Here is a 27398-nt window from a genome sequence, read left to right as displayed (position 1 = left end):
TAGTCAAAAAAAATGTTTGCAAGTAAATGAATGAGTGTTTCACAGTTGGTTTTTATGTCTATGGATAGTTGTATCTAGATTGTTTTTTTCTATGTGTTTTGGAAACGTATGTATATCATATACCATATGGTCTAGGATCCAGGATGTTATATAAATCTGCCTTTCTAGACTTACACTTCCCCATCATTCTCTTTGCCATATTAACTACTCCTGGTATCTGTCTGTATTCCACGCTGTCATACCTCAGACCTTTGAGATTTCCCCTGTGTTGTTTACACACCCTTGAATTCTCTTATTGGCATCTTCATCTGTCAGAATCCTAAGTGCCCTTTAAGGCAGGTATTACAAGTTCAGATGCCTACAGGGGCTAATCAGGTAACATAAACGAGTCAAGTGCATTTGGGTGGTGATTATGGGGAACTAGAGAACACTACTCTACCCTGTCTAAAAGATCCCCAGCAAATATCTTGCATGAGCTAGTTATTAACAAGTCGAATGTGGGCCCAGTGTCGCCACATCTTTCAGTTTTACAAGGGAAGTTGGAAATTTCTATTTGTAAACGAACTCTGATTTTTAAATGTTGCCAATTAGTATAGAAAAAAGTTTAAGCACTGTGCAGGCCAAACAAAAAAATCTGTAGGCTGGATTTGGGACTCAACATCCCAGTTTGTGATCACTATTCTATGCTTTTTTCAAGTATTTAAAGTTCATGAGTGTTATTTCCTGATCCTAGCATACTTTTTCTTGCTCTCTGTTCTTTTAACATTTTGTGTGTACCTCAGTTATAGTGCTACTTCCAGGCTGCCTTAGTTGTTAGTATGTCTCTCTTTTTTAGTATGTTAGAAATGTTTTGATGGCATTGATGGATTGGGTCTAATTCTGTGGTTAGTATACATTGGTAAAAACGTGTGCTTATACATACCGAGGTCTGGGTGTGTGTTTGTGTGTGTATGTATGTGTGAGACACGTTTGTTTCTCCCCTGGTAATACTTGGTTATCCTGGAAACCAGCATATCCTCCTTGTAAAATCACCAATAATATCTTGGGTTTAATTGTCAAAGAGCCGTACTTCTGGAAGGAATTGAATTTGTTAACATTGCTATTCAAAAGCTAGTCTGATGTAAATCTTATTCTGGTAGCCTAAATTTCATAATCTTCTCTCTGAAAAATTGAGGTAGGAATGATTAATAAGTTATAAGATTTTTAAAAAATGTCAACAAAAGGAAAAGTTGATAAATTGAAATTAAAAACTTTTGCTCTGTGAAAAGCTCTATGAAGAGAATGAAAAGGTAAGCTACAAACTGGGATAAAATGTTTACAAACCACATATCTGACACAGGACTTGAATCTAGAATATAAAAAGAGCTCTCAAAACAGTAAAAAAAAATCCAATTAGAAAATGAGCAAAAGATAAAAATAGCTGTTTCACTGAAGAGGATATACAGATGGCAAATAAACACATGAAAAGATGTTCAATATCATTAGCCATTAGAGAAATGCAACTTAAAGCTTAAAGCCATATTAAGCTGTCATAGTGCACCTATATCAGAATGGTTCAAATAAAAAATAACACTGCCAAATGCTGGTGAGAATGAAGAGAAACTTGATTACTCATACATTGCTGGTGGGAATGTAAAATGGTACGGCTACTTTGGAAAAGAGTATGGCAGCTTCTTATAAAATTAAGCAAGTACTATCGATTGCACTCTGGTCATTCATTCCAGGGAAATGAAAGCTTATATTCCCATAAAAACCTGTATATAAATGTTCATAGCCATTTTATTTGTAATAGCCCTAAACTGGAAACAGCCCAGACATCCTTCAACAGGTAAATGGTGAAACAACTGAGATACATCCATACCAAGGAACACTACTCAGCAATTAAAAGGGAGAAACTAGTGGTACAACAACTTGGATGAATCTTGAGGGACTTATGCTGAGTGAAAAAAGTAAATCTCAATAGGTTACATACTGTGTGATTGCATTTATATAACATCTTGAAATGACAAAATTATAGAGATGGGGAATATCAGTGGTTGCTGTGGGTTAGGAGGAGGGTGGGACGTGGCTAAAAATAGATAACACAAGGGATCCTTGTAATTGAATTATTCTGTATCCTGACTTTGGTAATTGAATTATTCTGAATCCTGACTGTGGTAATCCTATTCTGTATCACATGAATCTGTGCATGTGATAAAATTTCATAGAACTAATTACACGCACACAAATGAGTACATGTAAAACTGGTGAAATCTGAGTAATGTTGGGAGATTGTATCTATCAGTATCCTGGTTGTGATATGCTATAGTTACACAAATTGTTCCCTTGGGGGAAACTGGGTGAAGGGTATATTAGATCTCTCTGTATTATTTCTTACACCTGCATGTGACTCGATAATCTCAAAAAGTTTATTCAAGTAACTTTTACCAAAAACAAGCTTATATAATTAACTTTTTTGGGGTGGGGGACTTTTATTTTACCAGGCAATGATCTAATCATGTCGGATAAAGATGATATTGAGACTGAAGGGATAACTGAAGCAACCTCCATCCTTGAAGATGAGAACTGTGAGCCAACCAAGAATTTTGAGTCAGTTGACCAAAGTGCCAAGTCAGAGAGTAAATCAGAACCTGTAGCTTCTACTCGGAAAAGACCAGAGTCCAAACCTTCCAGTGACCTTGAGACTTCAGACGTTCTCCCTGTTCAGATATCACAGGCTGCAGGCAAAGTAGAGTATCTATTAAAACATTGAGATTAAAAAGTATTAGGGTTAAAAGGAATATGGAATCAATACCAAATTGGGATTGCACCCATTTCTTTCCTTTTATAACCATAAAACAATTTTCTCAGTTCTATAAATGCTTTTATGAGTAGTTGCCTTTGCTATGTGATGCTTACATTGCAGGTAACATACATCTGTCAGTCAAGCAATACACTTCTTGAGCCAAATAATATGTATCTGTTCACCCATACTTTTGGCCAATAATTAGCTACCTTGTATATACACTCTTATTTTCCTCTAATTTTTCCATTTTTCTTTGCCTTTGTTTTTCTGGCTACTGGGAAAAATAGGAGACTGTTTCCAAAGATGTACCCCAGACCGGATGGGGCTATTGGGGCAGTTGGGGCAAGTCTTTGCTCTCCTCAGCCTCAGCTACAGTAGCCACAGTAGGTAAGGTCATCAGTCATTTTATTAATTTTTGTGTGCATTTTGCTACAGATCTGTGTTCAAAACGACTTTGTTAATCATTCTTCTTCCATGATTACTCAAAGGCTTTATAGTTTGAAGATACATTAGTAATGATGCGCTGATTTATACTGCCACTAGAATTGGTAACATTTTTCATTAGAAGGTTGACATTTAGGAATTAATATAAAACTATTCTTTGGTGATAATGAATCAATTTTTTTTTCCCCTTGGTAAGGATACACTCCCAAAGATTAGTTATATATGGTCAAAATAACATGTCTTGTGGTTGTAATGAATTTGAAAATCTGTGGTTTTTTTTTTTTTTTTTAAAGATTTATTTATTGATTTATTGATTGATTGATTGCTATGTTGGGTCTTCGTTTCTGTGCTAGGGCTTTCTCTAGTTGCGGCGAGCAGGGGCCACTCTTCATCGCGGTGCGCGGGCCTCTCACTGTCGCGGCCTCTCTTGTTTCAGCGCACAGGCTCCAGACGCGCAGGCTCAGTGGTTGTGGCTCACGGGCCTAGTTGCTCCGTGGCATGTGGGATCTTCCCAGACCAGGGCTCGAACCCGTGTTCCCTGCATTAGCAGGCAGATTCTCAACCACTGCGCCACTAGGGAAGCCCAAAATCTGTGGTTTTAATTTTCAGTTTGTTTCTTCAGTTTTGGTGACTAGTAGCAAATAAATTCAAATATAAAAATGTTATTTTTTCTTATTAGGACAAGGTATTTCAAATGTTATTGAGAAGGCAGAGACTTCCCTTGGAATCCCTAGTCCCAGTGAAATTTCATCTGAAGTCCAGTATGCAACAGGTCAGTATATGGAAACATTAAGGCCTAGAATTATAAACTGAAATGGAATAGTTAAGCTCATTTTTTTCAGTAGATGTTTTTTGACTGTCTGATATTCAGGGCATCATGGGGCTGATGAGAAATGGGATTTGGAATCTTTGGCTTTAACCACTTAGGTGTCTCTTTACTTTTCTTATCTATGAAATGGGATGATATTTTATATTGCAGAGGACTGTTACAAACATTAAATAAGTAAAGCCATGAATGTAGATTGTAAAAATTGCCTAGCTTTGTGCTTGGCACAATTGAGTAAGAGCCCAGTAAGAGTTAGCTGAATTTGAATCTACTGTGGCATGAAAAAATGTTTTAATGTGTTAGTTTTGGTGCTGTTCCATGGTTCATTTTTTTAAGCCTTTTTTCTCTGTGCTTCGGTTTGGATAGTTTTTGTTGTGGCTTCAGGTTTACTGATCTTTTCTTCTGCTGTGTCTAATGCTGTTAAGTCCATTCAGTGACTTTTAAATTTTAGATATATTTTCAACTCTAGAAATTCCATTTGTTTCTTTTTTTGTCTTCCATTTCTCACCTCCTTATGTATATATTTTAGTGTCCTTGACTATCATCTCTGTCATTTGAATCTGTTTCTATTGACCAATTTTTTTTCTTGCATATAGATAACATTTTCATTTCATTGATTGGATGCTGGACATTAGAAATGTTACCTTGCTGAGTGGATTTTGTAGTCTTTTAAAGGGTGTGAGTTTTGTTTGGAAGGCAGTTAAGATATTTGTAGCTTAGATTTATCTTTTGGTCTCGATTTTAAACTTCTTGAGGGTGATTCTAGAGTAGCCTTTATTGTTAAATGCTAGTTTAGCTCAACTACTAAGTCTCTGACCCTTCTGAGGTCTCTACCTGATTTCCAGGTGTTTAACTAGGTCTCTCTACTTGATTGGTTGCAAGTCAGATGTCTCTCAGCCTAGCATGAGCTTTGGGCATTGTTTAGTTTATAGCCCCATGGCAGTTCTTTGCCCAGTATCGTGGAGTTTTCCAGTGCAGGAACAGCTTAGTATTCAGCCAAAGACTCAAGGGCACTCCTTTGTAGATAGTTGGAACTCTTTACCTCTGTATCTCCCTCCTCTCCAGTACAGGCATACTTTGGAGATATTGTGGATTCAGTTTCAGACCACTGCAATAAAGTGAATATCGCAAAAAACGAGTCTCACAAATTCTTTTTTTGGTTTTCCAGTGCATATAAAAATTTATACTATATTGTAGGCTATTAAGTGTGCAGTAGCATTATGTCAAAAATATAATGTACATACCTTAATTAAAAAATACCTAAAATTGAAATGCAGTATCTGCAGAGCACAATAAAGTGCAATAGAATGAGGTATGCTTGTACTCCGACCTGCAAATTCCAGGTGCTTTAGCTTTCCTAGATTCCAGTCTCTGTCTCTTCTACTTAATAAGACTGTCGTGCTCTGCTTGGGTTTCCCCTCGCTGTGCTGTGGTCTGGAAAGCAAGCCAATCATAGAGTTCTCATCGTTTGTTTCTCTTCTCTCCTGAACCATAGTACAGTACGGTCTGTAGTCCAATGTCTGGAGATAATTGTTTCTTATGTTTTGTCCAGTTTTCTAGATGCTATGGTAGAAGGGCAAGTCTGACACCAGATAATCCATCATAGTTGGAAGTAGAAGTCCTCCCTACAATAGATTATTTGTTGATCTCCTGTAAGAGACTTTAGTGTTAATAAAATAGAACAGATTTAAAAAAAATCTTTGTAATGCATGTCTGAATCCTGTGAAGAAGCATAATTTTCCAGGATAAAGTTTAAAGTAGACCGGATTTTTAAAAAGTCACATTTATTGAGTTATAATTTACGTAAAGTTCACTCTTTTTAGATACAATCATCCCTTGATATCCATGGGAGGATTGGTTCCCAGAGCCCCCCGTGGATACCAAAATCCTCAGATGCTCAAGTTCTTTATATAAAATGAGTATTCATGGGTTCAGCATCCATAGAACAGAGGGCCAACTGTATATAGTTTTACATATTTTAACAAACATACCGTCCTGTTTATGCTGTGTAATCACAGTCCATTGTGATTATACAGATATAGAATATTTCTTATATTTGTATAGACAAGAATATTTTCATTCCTCCCCCCCCACCAAAAAAAAAAATCCGCTCATGTCCCTTTGTAGTCACTCCCCTCCACCTATTCTTATCTCTTGGCAACCACTGATCTGTTTTCTGACCCTGTGGTTTTACCTGTGCAGAAGATCATATGAATGGAATCACACAGTATATAGTCTGTTATATATGTCAGTAGGTTTTTCAAAAGACTGGATTTTGTTTTTGAAATGAAAATGAAAAACTGCCTTAACTTTTATTTTAAAATAGGCAAATGGTTTAAAATAATAAAACAAAAAGTACTAAGGCCTTGTGTGTTGGAAATAAGGTCTAATTTTTAAAAATTCATATAGATGCTAATAAAGCAAAACTATTTATGGACTATCTCTTCATATTTACACATCCCTTCCCCCCTATAGGAGAGACAAATGCCAAAGAGAATGAAAACCCCTCTCCAATGAGTGGGCCATTTGGGGTATTCTCAACCATCTCTACTGCTGTTCAGAGCACAGTGAGTAAAAATTGCAAGGTGGCCTGCTTCCTTCCATGATTATAATGGGTTTTTGTCTCTTTCTCTTTCTTTTCCTTGAAAAGTCATGAGGACTGATTCCTCTTATGGGAGTTCAAATTGCTGAAGATCATTCACTTTGATCTTAGGGTAGAGTGAGAGCTAACTTGAAAACTTAAAAGAAGTAAAAGAGGGAGCAGGAAATGAGTAATAGAGAGGCAATGTACATAATATTTTATGGACTAAGAATTCTTAGTTTGGTGGCCCTAGAAAAACATCTCTGCTTTACAGAAATATTTTTGTCATAATTATATCTTTTAGGCAAAGGGAAAATGAGATGTTTATGATAAATACTTATAAAACTATAGATGATTAGAAACATTTTTGAAAGGATTAAATAGGAAGCTTAATATCTTTCCTACATGAGGATAGATAGCTAGTACTTTTTAATTTTAACTTTTTATAGAAGTATAATCTGTATACAGACAAGTGAAATCATAAGTGTTCAGTTTTAATTTTCATGACATGAACACATTCAGACTAAGCAACAGCAGGGTGGTATATCAGATGTCTCCCCTGTGCCGTCTCCCAGTCTTCTGTGCCTCCCCCTCTTGCCGTCTAAGATAACCACAATCCAGTCTTCTGCCATCATAGATTAATTTTCCCTGCTGTATGAACAGAATCATACAGAATGTACCCTAGTGTATCTAGTTTCTTTCACTCATTATTATGTTTGTATAATTTATCCACGGTATAGTTTGTGTGGTGTATTCCATTTTCTTTGTTGTATTCCATCGAGTGACTATGTAACATTTACTCATTCCAGAGTTGGTAAGTATTGGGGTAGTTTCCAGCTTTTAGCTTTTATAATAGTACCGCTGTGAGTGTTCTTGTATGTCTTTTGATGAACCTGTACACATTTTTTTGAGTATTTAACCATGCGTGGAGTTGCTGGGTCATAGGATAGTCATATGTTCAGCTATAGTAGACACTGACAAATAATATTCCAAAGTGGGTATACTGCTTTACATTCCCACAAGCACTGTATGATTGTTTTAATTGCTCCTTGTTCTTGCCAGTGGTTGCTATTGTTAGCCACTATTTTATGAAATCAAAACATGCAGGTGTCTTTTTTCAGTATTATTGTAATGAGGTTGCATGTGTTTCCTAGGGAAAGAGTGTTATCAGTGGGGGTTTGGATGCCTTAGAATTCATTGGGAAAAAGACAATGGATGTAATAGCAGAAGGGGATCCTGGATTTAAAAGAACCAAGGGTCTGATGAACCGGACTTCCACACTGTCTCAGGTACTGTTTGCATTCCTGTTTGTATTTTGATCTGTATTTTTGCCTTTGGTAATTTGGGACCTTGTTATTATTTCCTTTTGAGGACTTTTCAGTGTTTTTTGTTTTGTTTTGCTTTTGGTAAGGGGATGCACAGCTCTAATGCTTAGAAAAATGCCCAGTTCTTTTTTATTTCCTCCTCTTTCCTTTCTGCAGGAGCCTCTTGTCAGTGCAATATAAGATGCCAAGCCCTTTCAGGGTTTTTATTAGATTAATGGTAAAACCACTGTCAGAGAAACACCTGGTTTCTGGGGTGTTATTTACCCTGTCTAGGAGCAAATTATGTGATCATATTTTCCCTGCAGCTCCTGAGCCTGTCCGATTTGAATCACAATTCCAAGAATGAAAGGGCAGTGTTACCCATCTCAGTTTGCTTCCCTCAACTTTCAAAACTCACCCTTAAGCTCTTGTTACTTGTTGCAGTGTAATGCCTCGATCTCTTTCAGGTTTTACGAGAGGCAAAGGAGAAAGAAGAGCTATGGACTGCCAATGAGGTTACCATGGAAACAGACAAGAAAACTCATTATGGGCTACTCTTTGATGAATTTCAAGGCCTTTCACATCTAGAAGCTCTGGAGATGCTCTCCCGAGAAAGTGAAATAAAGGTAATTCCAAACCAAAAATTTCAACTGGAGTAGTCTTTAAGCAGAAGCACACTGCATAGTCTCTTTTCCTTTTGTGCAGTTGGAAGATGAAATGTATGTCAGGTAGAGGCTTGAGACTCTCTGAAAATACTATACCAAAATAAACAAAAAAACTAATATTTGAACTAATTGCTAGAAATAGAATGAGTCAAGTGTTGTTTCTCTAAATTTAAACAAAAATGGACAGATTAACAAAGAGGTCTTAATAGCACATCTATTATTTTTCCTTCATCTTGTTCTTTTTTTTTCTTTTTATAAGTTTCTTTGGCTTAAGCTGCCAATTTGGATACAGTTACCTGTTAGCATTTAATTGATTCAAGACTATTTCATTTCCTCCTAATTTCTAAGCTGTTGTTAAGCACTAATAATTTCCAGACATTTCTGGCTTATATTATTTTTGGAAGCACAATTCTCCACACCTTTCTGTGATGACCTGCCTCTTGTGTTAAGGTTCTTAAGGAAGAGCTTGTGAACTCATAGTTTTAATTTTAATATGATCCATAGCCTCTTCTCCATTTGAGAATGTTTTTCTTTTTCTCTCATACTCCCACTTACTATTTTATATCAATTCAGGTGAAATCTATTCTTAATTCTCTAAGTGGAGAAGAATTAGAGACTCTAAAATTTGAATTGGAGCAACTCAAAGAAGCATTTTCCCTAGCAGAGTTCTGTGAGGAAGAGGAGGAAGAGAAGAAAGGTAACATGGAAATCCAGCATCTGAGTGGGAGGGATGTAGTGTGTTTATATGCAGTGATTGTCCTTGAAATAAATCTCTCCAATTACATTAACTCTTTTTAAAATTGAAGTGTAGTTGATTCACAGTATTGTGTTAGTTTCAGGTGTATAACAAAGTAATTCAATTATATACATATATTTTTCAGATTGTTTTCTATTATAGGTTATTACAAGATATTGAATATAATTCCCTGTGCTATACAGTAAATCCTTGTTGCTTATCTGTTTTATGTATAGTAGTTTGTATCTGTTAATCCCATACTCCTAATTTATCCCCCCTTCCCCTTTCCCCTTTGGTAACCGTAAGTTTGTTTTCTGTGTCTATGAGTCTGTTTCTGTTTTGTATATAGATTCATTTGTCCTATTTTTTTAAAGATTCCACATAAAAGTGATATCATACAGTATTTGTGTTTGTCTCTCTGACTTACTTCACTTAGTATGATAATCTCTATGTCCATCCATGTTGGTGCAAATGGCAATATTTCATTCTTTTTATGGCTGAGTAGTAGTCCCTTCTGTGTATATATACCACATCTTCTTAAACCAGTTGTCTGGTTATGTAATATCTTGCTAAATGGTATCTTACTCTATATAAAGAGTCCTGATATGAAATGGTCCTTGAATATGAGTTTTTAAAGCTGTCTTGAGATATTGAGAAGGCAATAAGCATGATGGATAAAAGGATGGGTTTTGGAGTTACACCTGGGTTCTAAATCAAGATCTGCCATTTATTAAGCCATGCAACTTTGTGCAATTACTTAACCCTGAGTGTCTGTTTCCTCAACTGTAAGCAGAGGTAGCTAATTCCTCTCAGTTTGTTTTAAGGACTAAATGAAATATTATTGTTTAATGTGGTGGCTCATAGTAAACACTCAACAAATGGTGGCTATTATTTCATTATTAGGATGGCATAAGTGAATAAATAAAGATCTGCATTTTCAAATCCTCACTTAGCAGGAAACCCATAAATTAATTTTGATTTGCTTAAGTTGCTCCATTGTTCGTACTAAGCCCTGGTGTGACAATCCCTGGTTATTTATGACTTAATTAAGGTTATTTGTACATAGTGCCATTAACAGGGTTTGTTTAATTTAGTCGACATCTGGCTTCACATACGTGATCAGAAATCCTGATCTTTAAATACCATTCAGAGGACTCTAAGGGAATTTCTAACAGATGGATTTGTGTCTATAATATTTTTATTCCCTAACTGTTTGCTGAGATCAGGATTCTGCAAAGATAGCACTGGAGTGCTGCATGCCACCTTCCCAGTGGCCCTCCCCAGTGATTTTGGTTGAGAATGCAACACTGACCTTGGTATTTAATTATATCTCAATGAAGTTTTTTTTAAAAAAGTGGTAGCAGAGGGGAGAGAAAACCACAGAACCTAGTTCTGGTGCTGTTGATCATCTTCAGTTTCTATCAGCATCCTTAGCCCTTGCCCTCTATCTTATATACTCAATGCCCTTCACTTTTTTAGGAGACTTCCTGCTTGAGGTGCCAGCCTCTCTCCTGAGTCCCTCCAAGCACTAACCCTGTCTCCCTTCCATCCTTACATACTTTATTCTAATGCAACAGCTGGTTTTTATGCTCAAGTCTGTGGGGATTACACGACAAGGGTCTCCATTTTTTCCCCCTGTATTTTATTTTACCTTATTATTTTTTTTAATATTAATTTGTTTTATTTTTTAGATTCCACATATAAGTGATAACATAGTTTTTGTCTTTCTCTATCTGACTTATTTCTCTAAGCATAATACCCTCCAGGTCTATACATGTTGCAAATGCAAACATTTTTTGATCAACCCTTAGCAGTAAAAGGTTTTTGAGCACTTAGACCCAATATGTGTGTATTTGAATGTGTATAAATTATACACATATACTACCATAGTAATATATTATTTACATTCTAAAGTACATCCTAAAAAAGTACTTCTTGAAGAATGAGATAAATGACTATAGTAAAGTTGCATTTTTTTTCCTCCTGCACTCTATTTTTTGTGAACCCTTTGAGGTGCTTGCATCCCACTTGGATTCAGATCCACCCCTTGTCTCAAATAACTTAGAGCTTAGCTGGGAAAGCAAAATGCCTTCCTGAGAGTCAGGTTTTTAGTAGAATATGATTTAGGAGTTGTTTACATGAGTTATCTAGGTCACAGTTGTATCATTTAGTGAGATGAGCTTTTCCCAAACTATGTTATACCTGGGATCACTAAACCCTTTGAATTCTCTGCCTTGAATGCCAAGAGAGGACAAAAGAGCAGATGGAGAGAGAAGAACCAAGACAGATTTTTTTCCTAAGGATTCTGGGGAGAAAACATGTATGAAGCAGTACTAATTTGCCCTGGTAACCATGAACTGGTGACTAAGAAATACTCATATAGATTGTAAGTGCTAAGAGATTTCTGTGTGCAGGATTTCTCTCTGTAGTCTTTGGTGGAGAGAAAACTTGGGCTGGGCTTCAAAGAGGAGATTGGATAGGATTTAGATGAATAGAGAGGAAAAGAGCCATTTCCTGTCGTTTGTTTGGATGTGTTGATTGTTTTTGATCTTGACTCACCTGTTTGTTTGCATGTTTCTTAGGTATTAAGTATTCCATGTTCCACATCATCGCTCATCAAGCTCATTCCAACAGCTTCCTTACTATCCTTCCAACATTCTGGAATCCTCTTCCTTTCTTATTATCTACCCTTATTCTTATCTGGATCCTGGAATATTGCCTCAGGCTTCCTGCCTCCCTTCATGTTTCTCTTTTTATTTCATTCCCACCCAGGAGCTAAAGTGATCTTTCTAAAATTGTAATTGGACCTACCTGTCTCTGTATAAAACCATTCAGCAGCTCCTCATTCTCTTAACAAAAGTTTGAATTCTTCATCATGGTTTATGATGCCCTTTATTACCTGGATCCTGCTTACTTTCCTAGCTTCATTCTACCCCTCTTCTCTTTCTTCCATTAGGACACTCCCAACCATGTTAAACTTCTTTCCACGCTTTCTTTCACCTCTGGATCTTTGTACTTGTTTTCTCTGCCTGAAACTCTTCCATTCACCTGGCTAACTTGTACTTGTTTTTTATGTCCCAGCTTAAATTTCCATTTCTTTGGAAGCACATGCCTAGTACCCGCTTAGTAGTCTGCTTTCATCACTTTTCCATTCATACTTGTAGGATGTAATACAAAGAGCATAGGCTGTGGACTGGGGGTGGGAAGCCCAAGGTTTGACTCCTAATTTGTTATGAGATTTGGGGATATAAATTAACCTCTTCAAGCTCTAGTTTCTTCATCTCTAAAATGGGATAATGACGCATTTTTTTTAGAAGCCTATTGGAAGAATTCATCAGTAAAATATACATAAAAGGATTCTGTAAGCACTAAAGCACCTTGCTCATATAATTTGCTTCTGCTGTTGTTACTGCCACAGCTGCTACTATCATTCCTCTTCTCTCCCCCTGCAATGATCCTCACCAGTCTTTCTGCAGTGTTTTATGTGGGACTTGTTTTTCTAGGGGATGAAGACTTTACCAGAGAGATAACAGAGCTATTTTCCCAGCTGCATGTCTCCTCCAAACCGGAGAAACTTACTAGGGTAAGTTTTCCTTCTTGCTGATTTTCAATTTTTTACATACATATATTTAGTGAATAAAGAATGTAAGGTTGTAAATTCCTGGCAAGGATGTCACCAAAACCGAGGGTATATTCTGAGTTCCATACCTCCTGTTTCCCTCTTGGTCTCGCAGGTTAGTGTGCTAAACTCACACTGCACCCCCTTACCCCCAGTCCCCCAACACATCTGCCATCCTCACCTGTTTCCATTTGGAATGCTTGCTTGTCTGAAAGCTTAAATTAGGCCATAGCATTGGTCAGTTAAAGTTGGCAGCACTCACCAGCCATCATGATACCAATGGGCTAGTTCTCTATTGAGGACTCACTGTTCTCAGGGCTCTGAGTGATTCCGAGATGATGGGATGTGGCCCCTGCCTTTAGGTAGCTGGAGTTTGCCATTTCCCAGAGCCCAGTAACTCAGATAATGACCACTTAGCTTGTGGAAATGAGAGAGTCCATGGCCTGAGCCTTGGTCTTTGGTAGTGATGCCTGAGCTGTCTTCACCCATCTGGAGCATGGAGGGACTTCATTCAAAGCTCAGAGTGGGTCGGGAGATACTGTTTCCAGGGTAGTACCCGCCTAACATATACGCCAGTGCCAGCTCTTGCGACAGTATTCTCTGGGTCTTGGGCTGCTTGCTGCTTCTTCACCCTCTTCTCGAGAAATATCTTAGGATCGGTTTGCAGCAGCACACATTGGTTCCTGGCCAGGGAGAGCTGATAGCCATTGTTTAGTCATCAGAGTCACCTCTTGCGTACCCCACGGTAAGGAATAGGATGCTTAAGGGAAGTTACCCTCCTCCCCATGCCCACTAAAAACACTGCATTCTCCACGAAAGCTTTTCAGAACCTTGCCTCAGCAGCTCCTCTCCCTTGTCTTGTCTGTAGCACTTTACGGCACTTTCTAGCTTGTGTCATAGTGTTTTTTGTTTTGGAAGTAATAGCAAACTTAGAAAAAAGTTGCAAGAAAAGTACAAACAACATTTATATAGCTTTTATGCAGATACACCTATTAACATTTCACTGCATTTGCTTCATCATTTGTGCTTGCAAATGTGTTCTCTCTTTCCCTCTTCCTATCCCTTCCTCTCCACCTCCCCCATAGACACACACACACAAGTTATTACTATTATTGGGACTTTCTTTTTGGTCATACCGTGCGGCATGGGGGATCTTTAGTTCCCCAACCAGGGATAGAACCCATGCCCCCCCGCACTGGAAGTGTGGTGTCTTAACCACTGGACCAGCAGGGAAGTCCCTGGGACTACTTTTTGAGAGTAAAATGTAGGCATTATAGCCCTGTACTCCTAAATATTTCAATATGTATCTCCTAAGAATATGGATATTCCCTTCTATAACCACACTAATTATCAACTGCAATAAATTTAACATTGATACCATACTTTATTTAATCTGTTGTCCACACTCCAGTTTTGTCAATTGACCTGATAATGCCCTTCATATCCAATTTTTTCCTCTAATGTTGGAGCCAGTACATGATTGCGAATTGTATTTAGTTGTCACGTACTTTGTCTCTTTTAATCTGTATTTGCTTTGTTTTGTTTTTTTGTTTGTTTTAGTCTCTTTTAATCTGGAATAGTTCCTTAGCTTTTCTTTGTCTTTTATGATTTTGACATTTTTGAGGAAATACAAGTCCGCTTCCCCCTTTATAAAGGTACAGTATTCCTCATTTGAGTGCTGTCTGATGTTTCTCATGATTAAAATCAGGTTATGCATTCTTGTAAGTGATGTTGTATCCTGCACAGGGTATCATATCTAGAGGCACATGATGATGTGTTGTTTGATTTTTCACTGTATAGTTATGATTTTGTTCCTATGCTACTAATGAGCTTTCTGTGGGGAGACATTTTAAGACCATACAAATATCCTGCTCCTCATAATTTAGCGTCCTAGATTTAGCAACTATTCATGATTCTTGCTGCACCAGTTTTTACTGTGATGGTTGCTGAATGATGATTTGTTTCAATCCCAGTACATGCTCCACATTTACCAGTGAGCTCTCGGCATTCTACTTAGAATTAAGAGCTCTCCCTTTTCCCCTTATCTCTTTATTATCTGTTTGTTATTGATATGGTCTCATGGGTTTCTGTTTTTTTCCCCATTGGTTTGTAATTCATTACTGTCCTTAATTATTTTGCTGTTCAAATTGTCCTTCAAGCTGACTCCTGTGTGACATACCCCCATTATTGTTTGAGTATTTCCTTACTTTCTGGCATAACGAGATCTTGTACCTTCCATATTTCTCTCCAGAATGAACCTTTTCTTCAAGGAGCCATGGTTCCTTTTTGATATTACAGGCCAAAACCTGGATGCTAGGTGTGCTCTTTGCTTGGGGTATCTTTGCTTCTAGGCCCTGTTGGCCTAGGAAATGTATTCAAGTACACATGCGTGCACCTGTGTGTGTGTGTGTGTGTGTGTGTGTGTGTGTGTGTGTCCATGTGTATGCTCACATTCATGTTTTAGAGATCATGAGTTCACACTGATAACTCCAGTTTCAGTCCATTCTTACAGGTTCCTCCTTGCCTCTCCCCATTATACATTTGTATCTCTCTTTCATAGTAAGAACTCTGTCTCCCAACAACATTACTGCATTTCCTAATTTCCCCAGTCCTGTAATGCATCTGAAATGTTTTCCTTGCTTTGCCCATACTACTGTAAAACCAAACTATAAAAAAATTTATGATTTATTTATTGTCTCCCCATGTTAATTTAATTTCATCTTTGAATATATAGAGTATTAATATGTTTTCAAAAGTCAAAACTGTACAAAAAATATATTCAGAAGTGTCACTCCCTCTCAATTCCCACCCACTTCACTCTCCCCTCTCCTTTTAGATATTAAACTTTCTTGTTTTCCAGCATATCCTTCCTGTGTTTCTTTTTTAGATAAGCAGATATATTTTAAAGACAAGCAGATATATTTTCTTATCTCCTTCTTATGTAAAAGTTAACATACTATTGATATATGTATTCTTTAGCACTTTATTCACTTAACTGTGTGCAAATGTATTTTCATAAAATTATCATTGGTTTTTGTTTGTTTGTTTGTTTTTAAATGTGTGTATCTTACCTCCCATTCTAAAACTTAAATTTCTTCAAGGCTGAATCTATGCTTTATCAGTTCTTAAAATCCCAGCTTTGCCATCTTTTACTTTCTGTGCGGTCTTAAGCAAGTTGCTTAACCTCTCTGTGCCTCAGCTTCTCTGTCTGTGAGGTAGGGATAATGTAGGGTTCCTGTGAGGATTTAATGTGTTAATACACACAGAGCTCTTAAAAGTGCCTGGCCCATAGTAAATACTCACTGTTTATGGTCCTAAAGAAGCTAGCTCAGTATGTTATACATTTAGATGTTCGATAAACATATATACAATAAACCTTTATTTTGCTAGGTGCTAGGGAAACAGTAATGAAAGAGACATAGTTTCTCTGCTCAAATAGATCATCATAATAAATAAATTGTTTTTAAAAAGTAACCCCTTACCTATCTGGTAGTCCTAGTCATTCTCTAAAAGCAATCTTTGTATTGTTTATATTTTGGGTGTTGAGACTTAAGATGTGGAATGATTAAGGATCAGGGCCTGATTATTTCCAGGAATTTATATGAGAGTCTGTATGATGCAGGGGAAAAGCAATGAAGCAAAAGTCTGAGAACACAGTTCTGATTCTTATTCTGACTCTCACATGTGATGAAGGCAAATCCCATTCGTTCTCCAGGCCTCATTTTTTTCAGCTGGAAAAAAAAATAAGTTGTTGGAGAAGCTAAGCTCAAAGGTGCCTTTTAATTCCTAAGTCTCTAGATCTCATCAGTGGGACGTTCCAGACTGAATTCTGGGTGTGGAGGGTGGCTAGCATTGGTTTGGGTTTTTTTTTTTTTTTTTTTTGGCTGTGTTGGGTCTTCATTTCTGTGCGAGGGCTTTCTCTAGTTGTGGCAAGCAGGGACCACTCTTCATCGCGGTGCGCGGGCCTCTCACTATCACGGCCTCTCTTGTTGCGGAGCACAGGCTCCAGACGCGCAGGCTCAGTAGTTGTGGCTCATGGGCCTAGTTGCTCCGCGGCATGTAGGATCTTCCCAGACCAGGGCTCGAACCTGTGTCCCCTGCATTAGCAGGCAGATTCTCAACCACTGTGCCACCAGGGAAGCCCTGGTTTGGTTTTTTTAAAAATTTATTTTATTTATTTATTTTTTGTCTGCATTGGGTCTTTGTCGCTGTGTGCAGGCTTTCTCTAGTTGCGGCGAGTGGGGGCTCCTCTTCATTGCGGTGTGTGGGCTTCTCATTGCAGTGGCTTCTCTTGTTATGTAGCACAGGCTCTAGGTGCGTGGGCTTCAGTAGTTGTGGCACGCGGGCTCAGTAGTTGTGGCTCGTGGGCTGTAGAGCGCAGGCTCAGTAGTTGTGGTGCATTGGCTTAGTTGCTCTGCGTCATGTGTGATCTTCCCAGACCAGGGATCAAACCTGTGTCCCTTGCATTGGCAGGCAAATTCTTAACCATTGCACCACCAGGGAAGTCCCAAGCATTGGTATTTTTTGAAAGGGATGATCAATTACATTGAGTTGGCACAATAGGTTATAATAACTTAATGTATTTATTAGAGAGGTTATTTTGAGTATATATTATGCCTACTAAAATATCTCCAAGTAAGTTAAATTTATAGTATCAGATTTCTTTTTGTTTTATGTGGCCTTATATCTCTCTATTTTTCTTCTTTTTTCCATCTCACATAAATCAATGTCTGTTTTTTGTCTGGGTTCACAGGTTCTGCTCTAGCTCATTCATGTTGTATCCTTGGGTGTAGCCCCACTTATTGATCCTTAAAGGCTCAGCCCCAATACTATGTCTGTAATAAAGCCTGTGATTCTCTCAGTTTTCAGTTGGAATGACTCTCAACGTCTTCTCTGGATTCCTATTGCCTGGTTACAGCTCTGAGCACATTCTGTGTATATAAAGTTACTCAAGTGGATGACTTAATTTAATGACAGTAAACATTTCATTAGAAACCAGGACTCTTCTCCGTTGCAAATGACAGAAACTCAAGTCAGACTGGCTTAAGAAAAAGGCACATTTATTAGCTCACGAAACTAGAAAACTAAGGGGCAACACTGGCTTCAGGCATGGCTCTCCACCCAGAAACTTGTCCTCTCTCCATCTCTTGACTCTGCTTTCTTCTGTTCATTCTTAGGGATGCTTTTCCACATGATGGTAAGATGATTACTGGCAGCTTCAGGAGACTTTTTCCAGTTGAGTAACTCCAACAGAAAGAGGACTTCCCTTTCCCAGTAATTTTATGAGATGTCCTGAGGCTGATGCCTATTGACCTAGCTTGGGTCACTTTTACATCCATGAACTAATCACTGTATAGACAGGGGGATTAATTTCTTGGTAGCTAAACCTGAATCATTTGCCAAGCCTTGGAGTCAGAGGATGAAAGTAACCCCATCCAAACCACATGAACTGAGAAAAATCTAGAACTTACTACCAAAAGAAAGGAGATATACATGCCAGCTAGGTAAAAACAGTAGATATCTCTCAACACTATAGGGAACATCTGGGTGCACTAATCCAAATAAGATACTACCACTGTTCTGTAATAGTGTAGTTTATTTAGGAGATAACATATAGTTAACTTCAGTGTATTTTGTTAAGTACTAAGTTGAAGGTGTACTTAGGGGACTGTGGGCGTACAGAAAAGGGTTGTTGAGGTGCCCAATCTCCTGGGATGCCTTTGAAAGTTACTTGGAGCAGACAGTGTTTGGGTGGAGGATTGAAAGAAAATTGAGTTGCCTTGATTTAGGGAAAAAAAAAAATAGAAATGACACTTTGGACTAAGGGAATACCATGAACAAAGAACAGGCATATTACAGGTCATTATTATCAGATCATAAAGTGGGAAGTGGTAAGAGATGAAACTAGAGAAGTAGGTAGAGTAGGTCATGGGCACTTTTCAGATCATGTCAAAGAGTATGATCTAGTGGATGGAGAGCCATTGAAGAAAAGCAGAGTGATCAGCTGTGGGCTTAGATAGATCACTGGTACCATTATGGAAGATGGATTTAAGAGGAGCCATATCAGAAGCAGGGAGACCAATCAGAGTGCTCTTGCCATAGAGTAGATTTGAACTCAAGTGGTGGTAATAGAGAGGAAGAGCAAAGTGGAGAAATACGTACGGTAAAATCAGACTATCTTGGTGATTGGAAAGGAAGAATCTAGGATGGCTCGTGTATTTTGGCTTGGATGACTGGTATATGGTGGTTCTTCTAAAGCTCAAGGGAATAAGAGAGGATGAAAAACTTAGGGATAGGGAGAGAAAGATGATGAATTTAAATTTTGCACATGTTATATGTGAGACAGATGCCTATAGGACATCCTGATGCATATGTCCAGAAGAGAGTTGGGATATGTTGTTTTCAGAAGTTAGTGCTGGAAATAAGGATTCAGGAGTCAGCAGCAGGTAGGGAATAGTTAAAATTACTGAAATAGGATCGATGGAGAGGGGAGGGGGTAGGGTGAGATAAGTAGAGAGCCAAGGCTGCTATTCGGGACTAAGAAGGGGTATGGGGGACTTCCTAGAGTGATGGGAAAGTTCTGTATCCTGATCTGGGTAACAGTTACACAGGCATATACACATGTAACCTGTCATGCTCTGAAGATTTGTTCACTTTACTGTGTGTAAGGTACACCTCAGTTTAAAAAAAGCCAAAGGATTAGAGGGAATGTGTGGTCACAAATGTTAAGTGTTGTAAGGAGATCTAGTAAGTTAAGTACTGAAAAGCTAGATGGTATGTTTGTTTGGGTGAGAACAAGAACAGTGACTTCCATGATGCTAAAATGTTCCTGGTGGGTGCACAGTAATCTTGGTGAGCTGAATCGAATTGCTGATGGACTGTACAGTCATCCCTTGATATCCTCAGAGGTATCCTGGTTCCAGGGCCCCCTGTTGATACCAAAATTGAGGGATGCTCAAGTCCCTGATATAAAATGGTGTGGTATTTGTTTATAACCTACATACATCCTCTGGTATATGTTAAATCATCTCTTGATTGCTTATACCTAGTACAGTGTAAATGCTGTGCAAATAGTTGTACATACAATGTAAATGCTATTTAAGTTGCCAGCACTTGGCAAATTTAGGTTTTGCTTTTTGGAACTTTCTGGATTTTTTTTTTTTCCGAATATTTTCAATCCGTGGTTGGTTGAATCCGAAGATGTGGAACCTGTGTAGATGGAGGGCCAACTATAATCTTTTTCTTATTTAGGCAAGAAATACAGCCTGTGAATGGATCAGGACACCTCTGGCCAAACCATTAGAAGAGAAGGAAGAAGGAAAAAAACAGTTGGAAGCAGAAAAAATTGAGCAAATCAATAACAATTCAATAGAGGTAATGAAAACAACTAAGGCTTTTTTTTTCAATGTTGGTATCACAATTAGGGACCTAAGCGCCTTCTATTTTGTTGTACTGCTATCCATAATTTCTACCCTTGTGATCCAAGATCGCAACATCTTAGTTCGAGACTATAGGATGCAAGGAGTTGAAGAAAAAGAGACAAAGGGTGCATGTATGTGGCATCATGAGAAGGTTCCCAGAAGCTGCACATGACACTTTTTATTCAATCTTTTGGCTAAAAACTTAGTCACATGGTCACACCTGACTTCAGGGGAGCCTCTGTATTTATGGCTATGAGCCCAGTTATAAAATTATATAACTACTATGGAAGAAGAGGAGGTTTACTGAAGGGCAGCTGTTAGTCTCTGTTGCTTTCAAGATATTGTATACTTCAGTATGGGAGAAGCAGGGTGGTGTCATTTCCTCTTGTATAAAAAAAAAACAATGCTCTGTTTTGTTATGCTTTGTTTTGTTTTTCCGTCCAGGATATCCATGCATTTGCAATCCGGAGCCTAGCAGAATTGACTGCCTGCTCAATTGAACTGTTTCACAAAACAGCGGCTCTGGTTCTGCATGGCAGGAAGCAGGAAGTAACAGCCATAGAAAGGAGCAGAGCCCTTTCCCAGTAAGTGTAATGAGTATCCCTCTAAATGATACAGTTTGCTGAAAGAGTTTTCTCAGTTTTTTCCCAAAGTTTTAGAAACTTTCCTCACAGTAAGATGCTGTTCACATTGTACCATTCACATCTTAGAGGTTTGTTCATTTTGGGTTTTAGTTAATAAGTAGCCAAGGGTGTTGTTTATTTTCATTGAGCCATAAATCTATATTATAAATCTGCCCTTTTTTTATTAACCAACTCATACTCGGAAAACTAGTTTTTTTTTTTCAGATCACTGACCTTAATTGAAGTAGAGTTTTGCATAAGTGAAAACAGAAAATAGTTCTGATAACCTCAGTTCTTAGTAACAGTTGTTGGTTATTGAGTGCTAATTATACGCCAGGTACCATGCTAAGGGATTTATGTGTATCATTTATAATCTTTAAAAACAACCCTCAAGATAAATGATCAGTCCAGCTTTAAAAATGAGGAAACATAAACATAAGAGAAGTTAAGTAAATTAGGCCCAGGTTGTGCAGACTGGTATTTAAACCCAGGTTGTCTAAGTTTCATAACCCTTTTTTCCAGTATATTTGCTGGTTTGAACAAAATTTGAAAAATGATAGAATGTAGGTAGTCACAGGAGGAAAAAAACCCCTACTGTTTTCTAAATAAATCTCCTAATTAAATAATGAGAATTTTCATTGGAGAAAAAAACATGAGTGAGAGTGTCTAGTGTGTTAGGTTTGGAAGGGACCCTTGATGTTCTCTGGGCCATTTCTTTGCCTACGGTTTCACTGCCCCTCTACAACATCCCATAAGAAGGGGCCTAGTTTTGTCTTAAACATCCTTAGGATGAGGGATTCACAATCCCAAAGCAGCCTATTCTTTGGAAAACTACCTATTTCCACTGCTTGGAATGCTCTTCCAGTCATGGCTCTTTCCTTCACTGAATTTCCTTTACTTCTTAGAGGGTCCTTTTTTCACCACCCTATCTAATACTATCTTCTACCATTTTCTCATTCTTTTTTTTTTTTCTCTAACTGTAATTCACTATTACATTGATCAGTTTAACCTCCTCAAGGGTAGGATTTTTATTTTGTTTTATTTTTTAATTTTTTTTTTAATAAAAAAAAGTCTTATAAAATTTTTGAAGGTTACCTTCCATTCACAGTTATTACAAAATATTGGTTATATTCCCTATGTTGTTATTACAAAATATTGGCTATATTCCCCATCCTTGAGCTTGTCTTACACCCAGTAGTTTGTACCTCCCACTTCCCCACCCCTATATTGCCCCTCCCTCCCTCTCCCCACTGGTAACCACTAGTTTGTTCTCCATATCTGTGAGTCTGCTTCTTTTTTGGTATACTCACTGGTTTGTTGTATTTTTTACATTCCTCATATAAGTGATTTCATACAGTATTTGTCTTTCTCTGTCTGACTTATTTCACTTAGCATAAATGCCCTCCAAGTCCATCCACGTTGCTGCAGATGGCAAAATTTCGTTCTCTTTTATGGCTGAGTAGTATTCCATTGTGTATATATACCACATCTTCTTTTTTTTTTTTTATACCACATCTTCTTTATCCATTCATCTGTTGATGGACACTTAGGTTACTTCCATATCTTGGCGATTGTGAATAATACTGCTATGAACATTGGAGCGCATGTATCTTTTCGAATTAGTGTTTTTGTTTTTTTGATATATACCCAGGAGTGGAATTCCTGGGTCATATGGTAGTTCTATTTTTAGTTTTTTGAGAAACCTCCATACTGTTTTCCACAGTGGCTGCACCAATTTACGTTCCCACCAACAGTGTACAAGGGTTCCCTTTTTTCCACATCCTCACCAACATTTGTTATTTGTCTTCTTTTTGTTGATAGCCATTCTGACAGGTGTGAGATGATATCTCTTTGTGTGTTTTTTTTGTTTGTTTTTTAAATTTTTATTGGTGTATAGTTGATTTACAATGTTGTGCTAGTTTCAGGTGTACAGCAAAGTAAATCAGTTATACATATACATACATCCACTCTTTTTTTTGGAGATTCTTTTCCCATGTAGGCTATCGCAGAGTATTGAGTAGAGTTCCCTGTGCTATAGAGCAGGTTATTATTAGTTATCTATTTTATATATAGTAGTGTGTATATGTCAGTCCCAACCTCCCAATTTATCCCTCACCACCACCCCCCCCCCACCGCCCCATATCCCCTGGTAACCATAAGTGTGTTTTCTACCTCCATGACTCTACTTCTGTTTTGTAAATAAGTTCATGTATACTCTTTTTTTTTTAAGATTCCACATATAAGCGATATTATATGATATTTGTCATTCTGTGTCTGACTTACTTCACTCAGTATGACGATCTCTAGGTCCATCCATGTTGCTGCCTCATGTGGCTTTGATTTGCATTTCCCTGTTACATTTTCGAATTCTTTACTTGCTTTCATATCACCATCTAGTACATATTATATATATAGATATATGTATACTTTTGTGTGTGTATAAATGTATACATATATAACTATAAACATATACAAACATCCATCTCTTTCTATATTTATAGTATCCCTGTTAATCAGCAAGTAAGTTAGTATTCATGAAAACTGGTGCTTTGCTTGTTTACTAATATATCCCCAGTGCTCAGAAGTACCTGGTACATAGAAGCCTTTCAGTAAGTATTTGTCAAATGAATGAATGAATAAATATTTAATTTAACTATATATCTAAATGGAATGTAGGATCTTTTAAGTACTACCTTGTCTCCTTAAAATGTATCTTAGTTATTTCCTTTGATTTAATTTGAAAGCATAGTATTTTCTAGAGAATTTTGTAGAAAAGTATTTCTCTAAAGACTGAACCTTCTCTTCCTATAGCATGGGTCTCCAAATATGTAGTTGATTTAGGCGTGTTTAGTGGCTTTAAAAGCTGCCTTCTTTTACATTTAGTACCAGGAGTGATTTGTTTTCTTCTGATAGTAGCTTTATGGAAAAAAAAGAGAGGAAAAAAATAAAAGAAAGAAAAAGAGAAAAGAAAAAAAGAGAAAAGAAAAAGAACTCTCCTTTTTTCCCTTCTTTCCTAGGATGACAGTTGTGTTGTGTAAAGAGTTGTCCTCTCTGTCTAAAGAGTTCACCACCTGCCTAACAACTGCTGGGGTAAGAATTCATAATTTTTTTTTAATATTAATTTATTTATTTATGGCTGTGTTGGGTCTTCGTTTCTGTGCGAGGGCTTTCTCTAGTTGCGGCAAGTGGGGGCCACTCTTCATCGCGGTGCGCGGGCCTCTCACGATCGTGGCCTCTCTTGTTGCGGAGCACAGGCTCCAGTCGCGCAGGCTCAGCAATTGTGGCTCACGGGCCTAGTTGCTCCGCGGCATGTGGGATCTTCCCAGACCAGGGCTCGAACCCGTGTCCCCTGCATTGGCGGGCAGATTCTCAACCACTGCGCCACCAGGGAAGCCCCTCATTATTTTTATTGGGCTAATGTCTGTTTTGTTTTGTTTTTAGAATAGCTTTATTAAGATATAGTTTACATATCATAAAATTTGCCCATTTAAGTGTACGTTTCAATGGTTTTTAATATATTTACAGAGCCATGCAGCAGTCACCAAAATCTAATTTTAGATCGTTTTCATCATCTCCCAGAAAACCTCATACCACTGGCAGTCACTTACCATTCTCTTCCCCTCCACATTCTTCTAGCCTTAAGCAACACTAATCTACTTTCTGTCTATAGATTTGCCTATTCTGGACATCTAATATAAATGGGATCATACAATATTATCATGGTATTTTGTGTCTGGTTTCTTTCACTTAGCATAATGTTTTTGACGTTCATCCACATTGTATCAGTATTTCATTTTATTACCTAATAACATTCTATCATATGGATATATATGACATTTATCTATTCATCAGTTGATAGACATTTGGATTGTTTACTCTTTTTGGTTGTAATGAATAATGTTACTATGAGCATGCATGTATGTTTTTATTTCTCTTGGGTAGATAGCTAGGAGTGGAATTTCTGGGTCATATGGGTAATATGGACCATTAAGGAACTGTCAGACTGTTTTCCAAAGTAGTTGCACCATTTTACATCCCTGCCAGCAATGTATGAGGGTTCCAGTTTCTCCACATCCTTGTTGACACTTGCTATTGTCTGTTTTTGTGTTTTTGTTTTTGTTTTTTAAAATTTTACCAGACCTAGTAGGTATGAAGTGTTATCTCATTATGGGTTTTATTTGCATTTCCCTGATGGCTAATGATGTTGAGCATCTTTTCATGTGCTTGTTAGCCATTTGTATGTCTTCTTTAGAGAAATGTCTTTTCCAGTCCTTTGCCTATTTTTAAATTGGGTTGTCTTTTTTTTATTATTTTATAAATTGGGTTATTTATTTTATTATTTATTCTGATTTTAATTATTTGTCTTTTTATTATTTACTATTTATTATTGAGTTATAGAAGTTCTTTATTTTCTCTGGATACAAGTTCCTTACTAGATATATGATACACACATATTTTCTCCCAGTCCATGGGTGGTCCTTTCACTTTCTTGATAGTGAATAGTGATAGAGTCCAACTTGTCAATATTCTCTTTTATCACTTGTTCTTTTGGTATTGTATCTAAAGAATCATTGCGTCACCCAAGATCATGAGGATTTACTCATGTTTTTTTCTAAGAGTTTTATGTTGCAGCTCTCTATGTCAATTATATATTTTGAGTTAATTTTTGTGTATGGTGTGAGGTAGGGGCCCAACATTTTTTTTTGCATGTGGATATCCAGTTGTCCCAGCACCATTTGTTGAAAAGTTTCCCCTTTTTGAATTGTCTTGGCCCTTTTTGTCTAAAATCAATTGACCATAGTCATAGGGATTTGTTTCTGGGCTCTTATTTCAGTTCCATTGATCTGTGTGTATCCTGTGCCAGTGCCATACTGTCTTGATTTCTGTAGCTTTGTAGTAAGTTTTGAAATCAAGAAGTGTAAGTCTTCCAACTTTGTTCTTCTTTTTCAAGATTTTTTTGTCTATTTGGGGCCCTATGCATTTCTGTATGGATTTTAGGATCAGTTTGTCTATGTCTAACTGAATTTTGCAACTCATTGTTGTTCTTTTTTATACAGTCTTCAGTATATTTTGTGCTGCTCTCTCTTGAGACCTGTACTGAGAATGTAGACCTTGATAAGATAAAAAATCCCAAAGTTGGATTCTAGTCTTAAGGGGCAGCGCCTTACTTAGACTCTGGCAACTCTCATATTTTGCAGTTGCCAGCCAGTAGGAGAGTTGTGATTAAAGCTAAAGTTTTTTTGTTTTGTTTTAAGGAATTGTAAAAATTTACTGAAGGTGTGTGAACTATGGAAGACGATTCAGACATCAGTAATCATGAATTGGCATAAAATCAAGGGCATTTTTTTTTTTTTTATAAATTTATTTATTTATTTATTTTTGGCTGTGTTGGGTCTTCGTTTCTGTGTGAGGGCTTTCTCCAGTTCTGGCAAGCGGGGGCCACTCTTCATCGCGGTGCGCGGGCCTCTCACTGCCGCGGCCTCTCCCATTGCGGAGCACAGGCTCCAGACGCGCAGGCTCAGTAGTTGTGGTTCACGGGCCCAGCCGCTCTGCGGCATGTGGGATCTTCCCAGACCAGGGCTCGAACCCATGTGCCCGGCATTGGCAGGCAGATTCTCAACCACTGCGCCACCAGGGAAGCCCTAAATCAAGGGCATTTTAAATGGACAAATAAAAATCACTTTGTAGTACACGAAACTCATACATACAGAGAACAGATAGGTGGTTGCCAGAGGCAGAGGGTGGGGGCTGGGTGAAATGGGTGAAGGGGATCAAAAGGTACAAATTTCCAGTTATAAAATAAATAATGTACAGCATGTACAGCATTGGGGATGTCATGTACGGCATGATGCCTATAGTTAATAATACTGTATTGCATATTTGCAAGTTGCTAAGAGAGTAGATCTTAAAAGTTGTCATCATGAGAAAAAAAATTATTTCACTCTGTATAGTGATGGATGTTGACTAGTCTTATTATCATCATTTTGCCATGTATGCAGATAACGATCATAAGGTTGTACATATGCAATTAGTATAGTGCTGTATGTCAATTATACCTCAATTTAAAAAAAATCAGCTCATAGTTAAGTGTGTAAGGGTCAGTGTGGCAGCAAAATTATTCTGGGCCCTTAAATTTATTTTAGTTAAGAGCATGGCCCAAATTAATTCTTCTACTTTGAGTTTAGATTATTCCTATAAGGGATAATTCTATGATATAGCTTCTCTTTTCCTCTTAGTATTTTCTTTAAAAGAGCTTCTGGGTTTCCTGAAGTTAATCTTCGGAGGCTAAAGTTTTCCATGTGTTTCATAAAGATACTTTAACCCAGCAAGTCAACTCTAAGGTGCTAACACATGCGAGTATTAAATTTGCATTTTTTGTTTCCACATTTTCCAA

At 37.6% G+C, this 27398-nt stretch overlaps 1 protein-coding gene across 4 annotated transcripts in view; it reads left to right on the top strand.

Moving 5' to 3' along the window:
* The window catches only part of FAM114A2 (family with sequence similarity 114 member A2), a 38487-nt gene that overhangs the window by 861 nt on the left and 10228 nt on the right, over window positions 1–27398 (top strand). For 3 of the 4 annotated variants that reach the window (XM_036846727.1, XM_036846728.1, XM_036846729.1), the window contains exons 2-12: window positions 2484–2728; window positions 3073–3172; window positions 3909–4001; window positions 6531–6622; window positions 7791–7925; window positions 8408–8566; window positions 9179–9302; window positions 12845–12924; window positions 20212–20334; window positions 20826–20965; window positions 24022–24094. In XM_036846727.1, coding sequence (XP_036702622.1) covers window positions 2498–2728; window positions 3073–3172; window positions 3909–4001; window positions 6531–6622; window positions 7791–7925; window positions 8408–8566; window positions 9179–9302; window positions 12845–12924; window positions 20212–20334; window positions 20826–20965; window positions 24022–24094 — 1350 coding nt within the window. In that variant the 5' untranslated portion in view covers window positions 2484–2497. The remainder of the gene's footprint in view (window positions 1–2483; window positions 2729–3072; window positions 3173–3908; window positions 4002–6530; window positions 6623–7790; window positions 7926–8407; window positions 8567–9178; window positions 9303–12844; window positions 12925–20211; window positions 20335–20825; window positions 20966–24021; window positions 24095–27398) is intronic. The other variant, XM_036846730.1, reaches the window with a different exon arrangement.

Source organism: Balaenoptera musculus, chromosome 3 (assembly GCF_009873245.2).
Source record: "Balaenoptera musculus isolate JJ_BM4_2016_0621 chromosome 3, mBalMus1.pri.v3, whole genome shotgun sequence".
In the NCBI taxonomy this organism is placed as follows: Eukaryota; Metazoa; Chordata; class Mammalia; order Artiodactyla; family Balaenopteridae; genus Balaenoptera; species Balaenoptera musculus.
The sequence above is the reverse complement of the archived record's forward strand: the minus strand, read 5'-3'. Positions and strand labels throughout refer to the sequence as shown.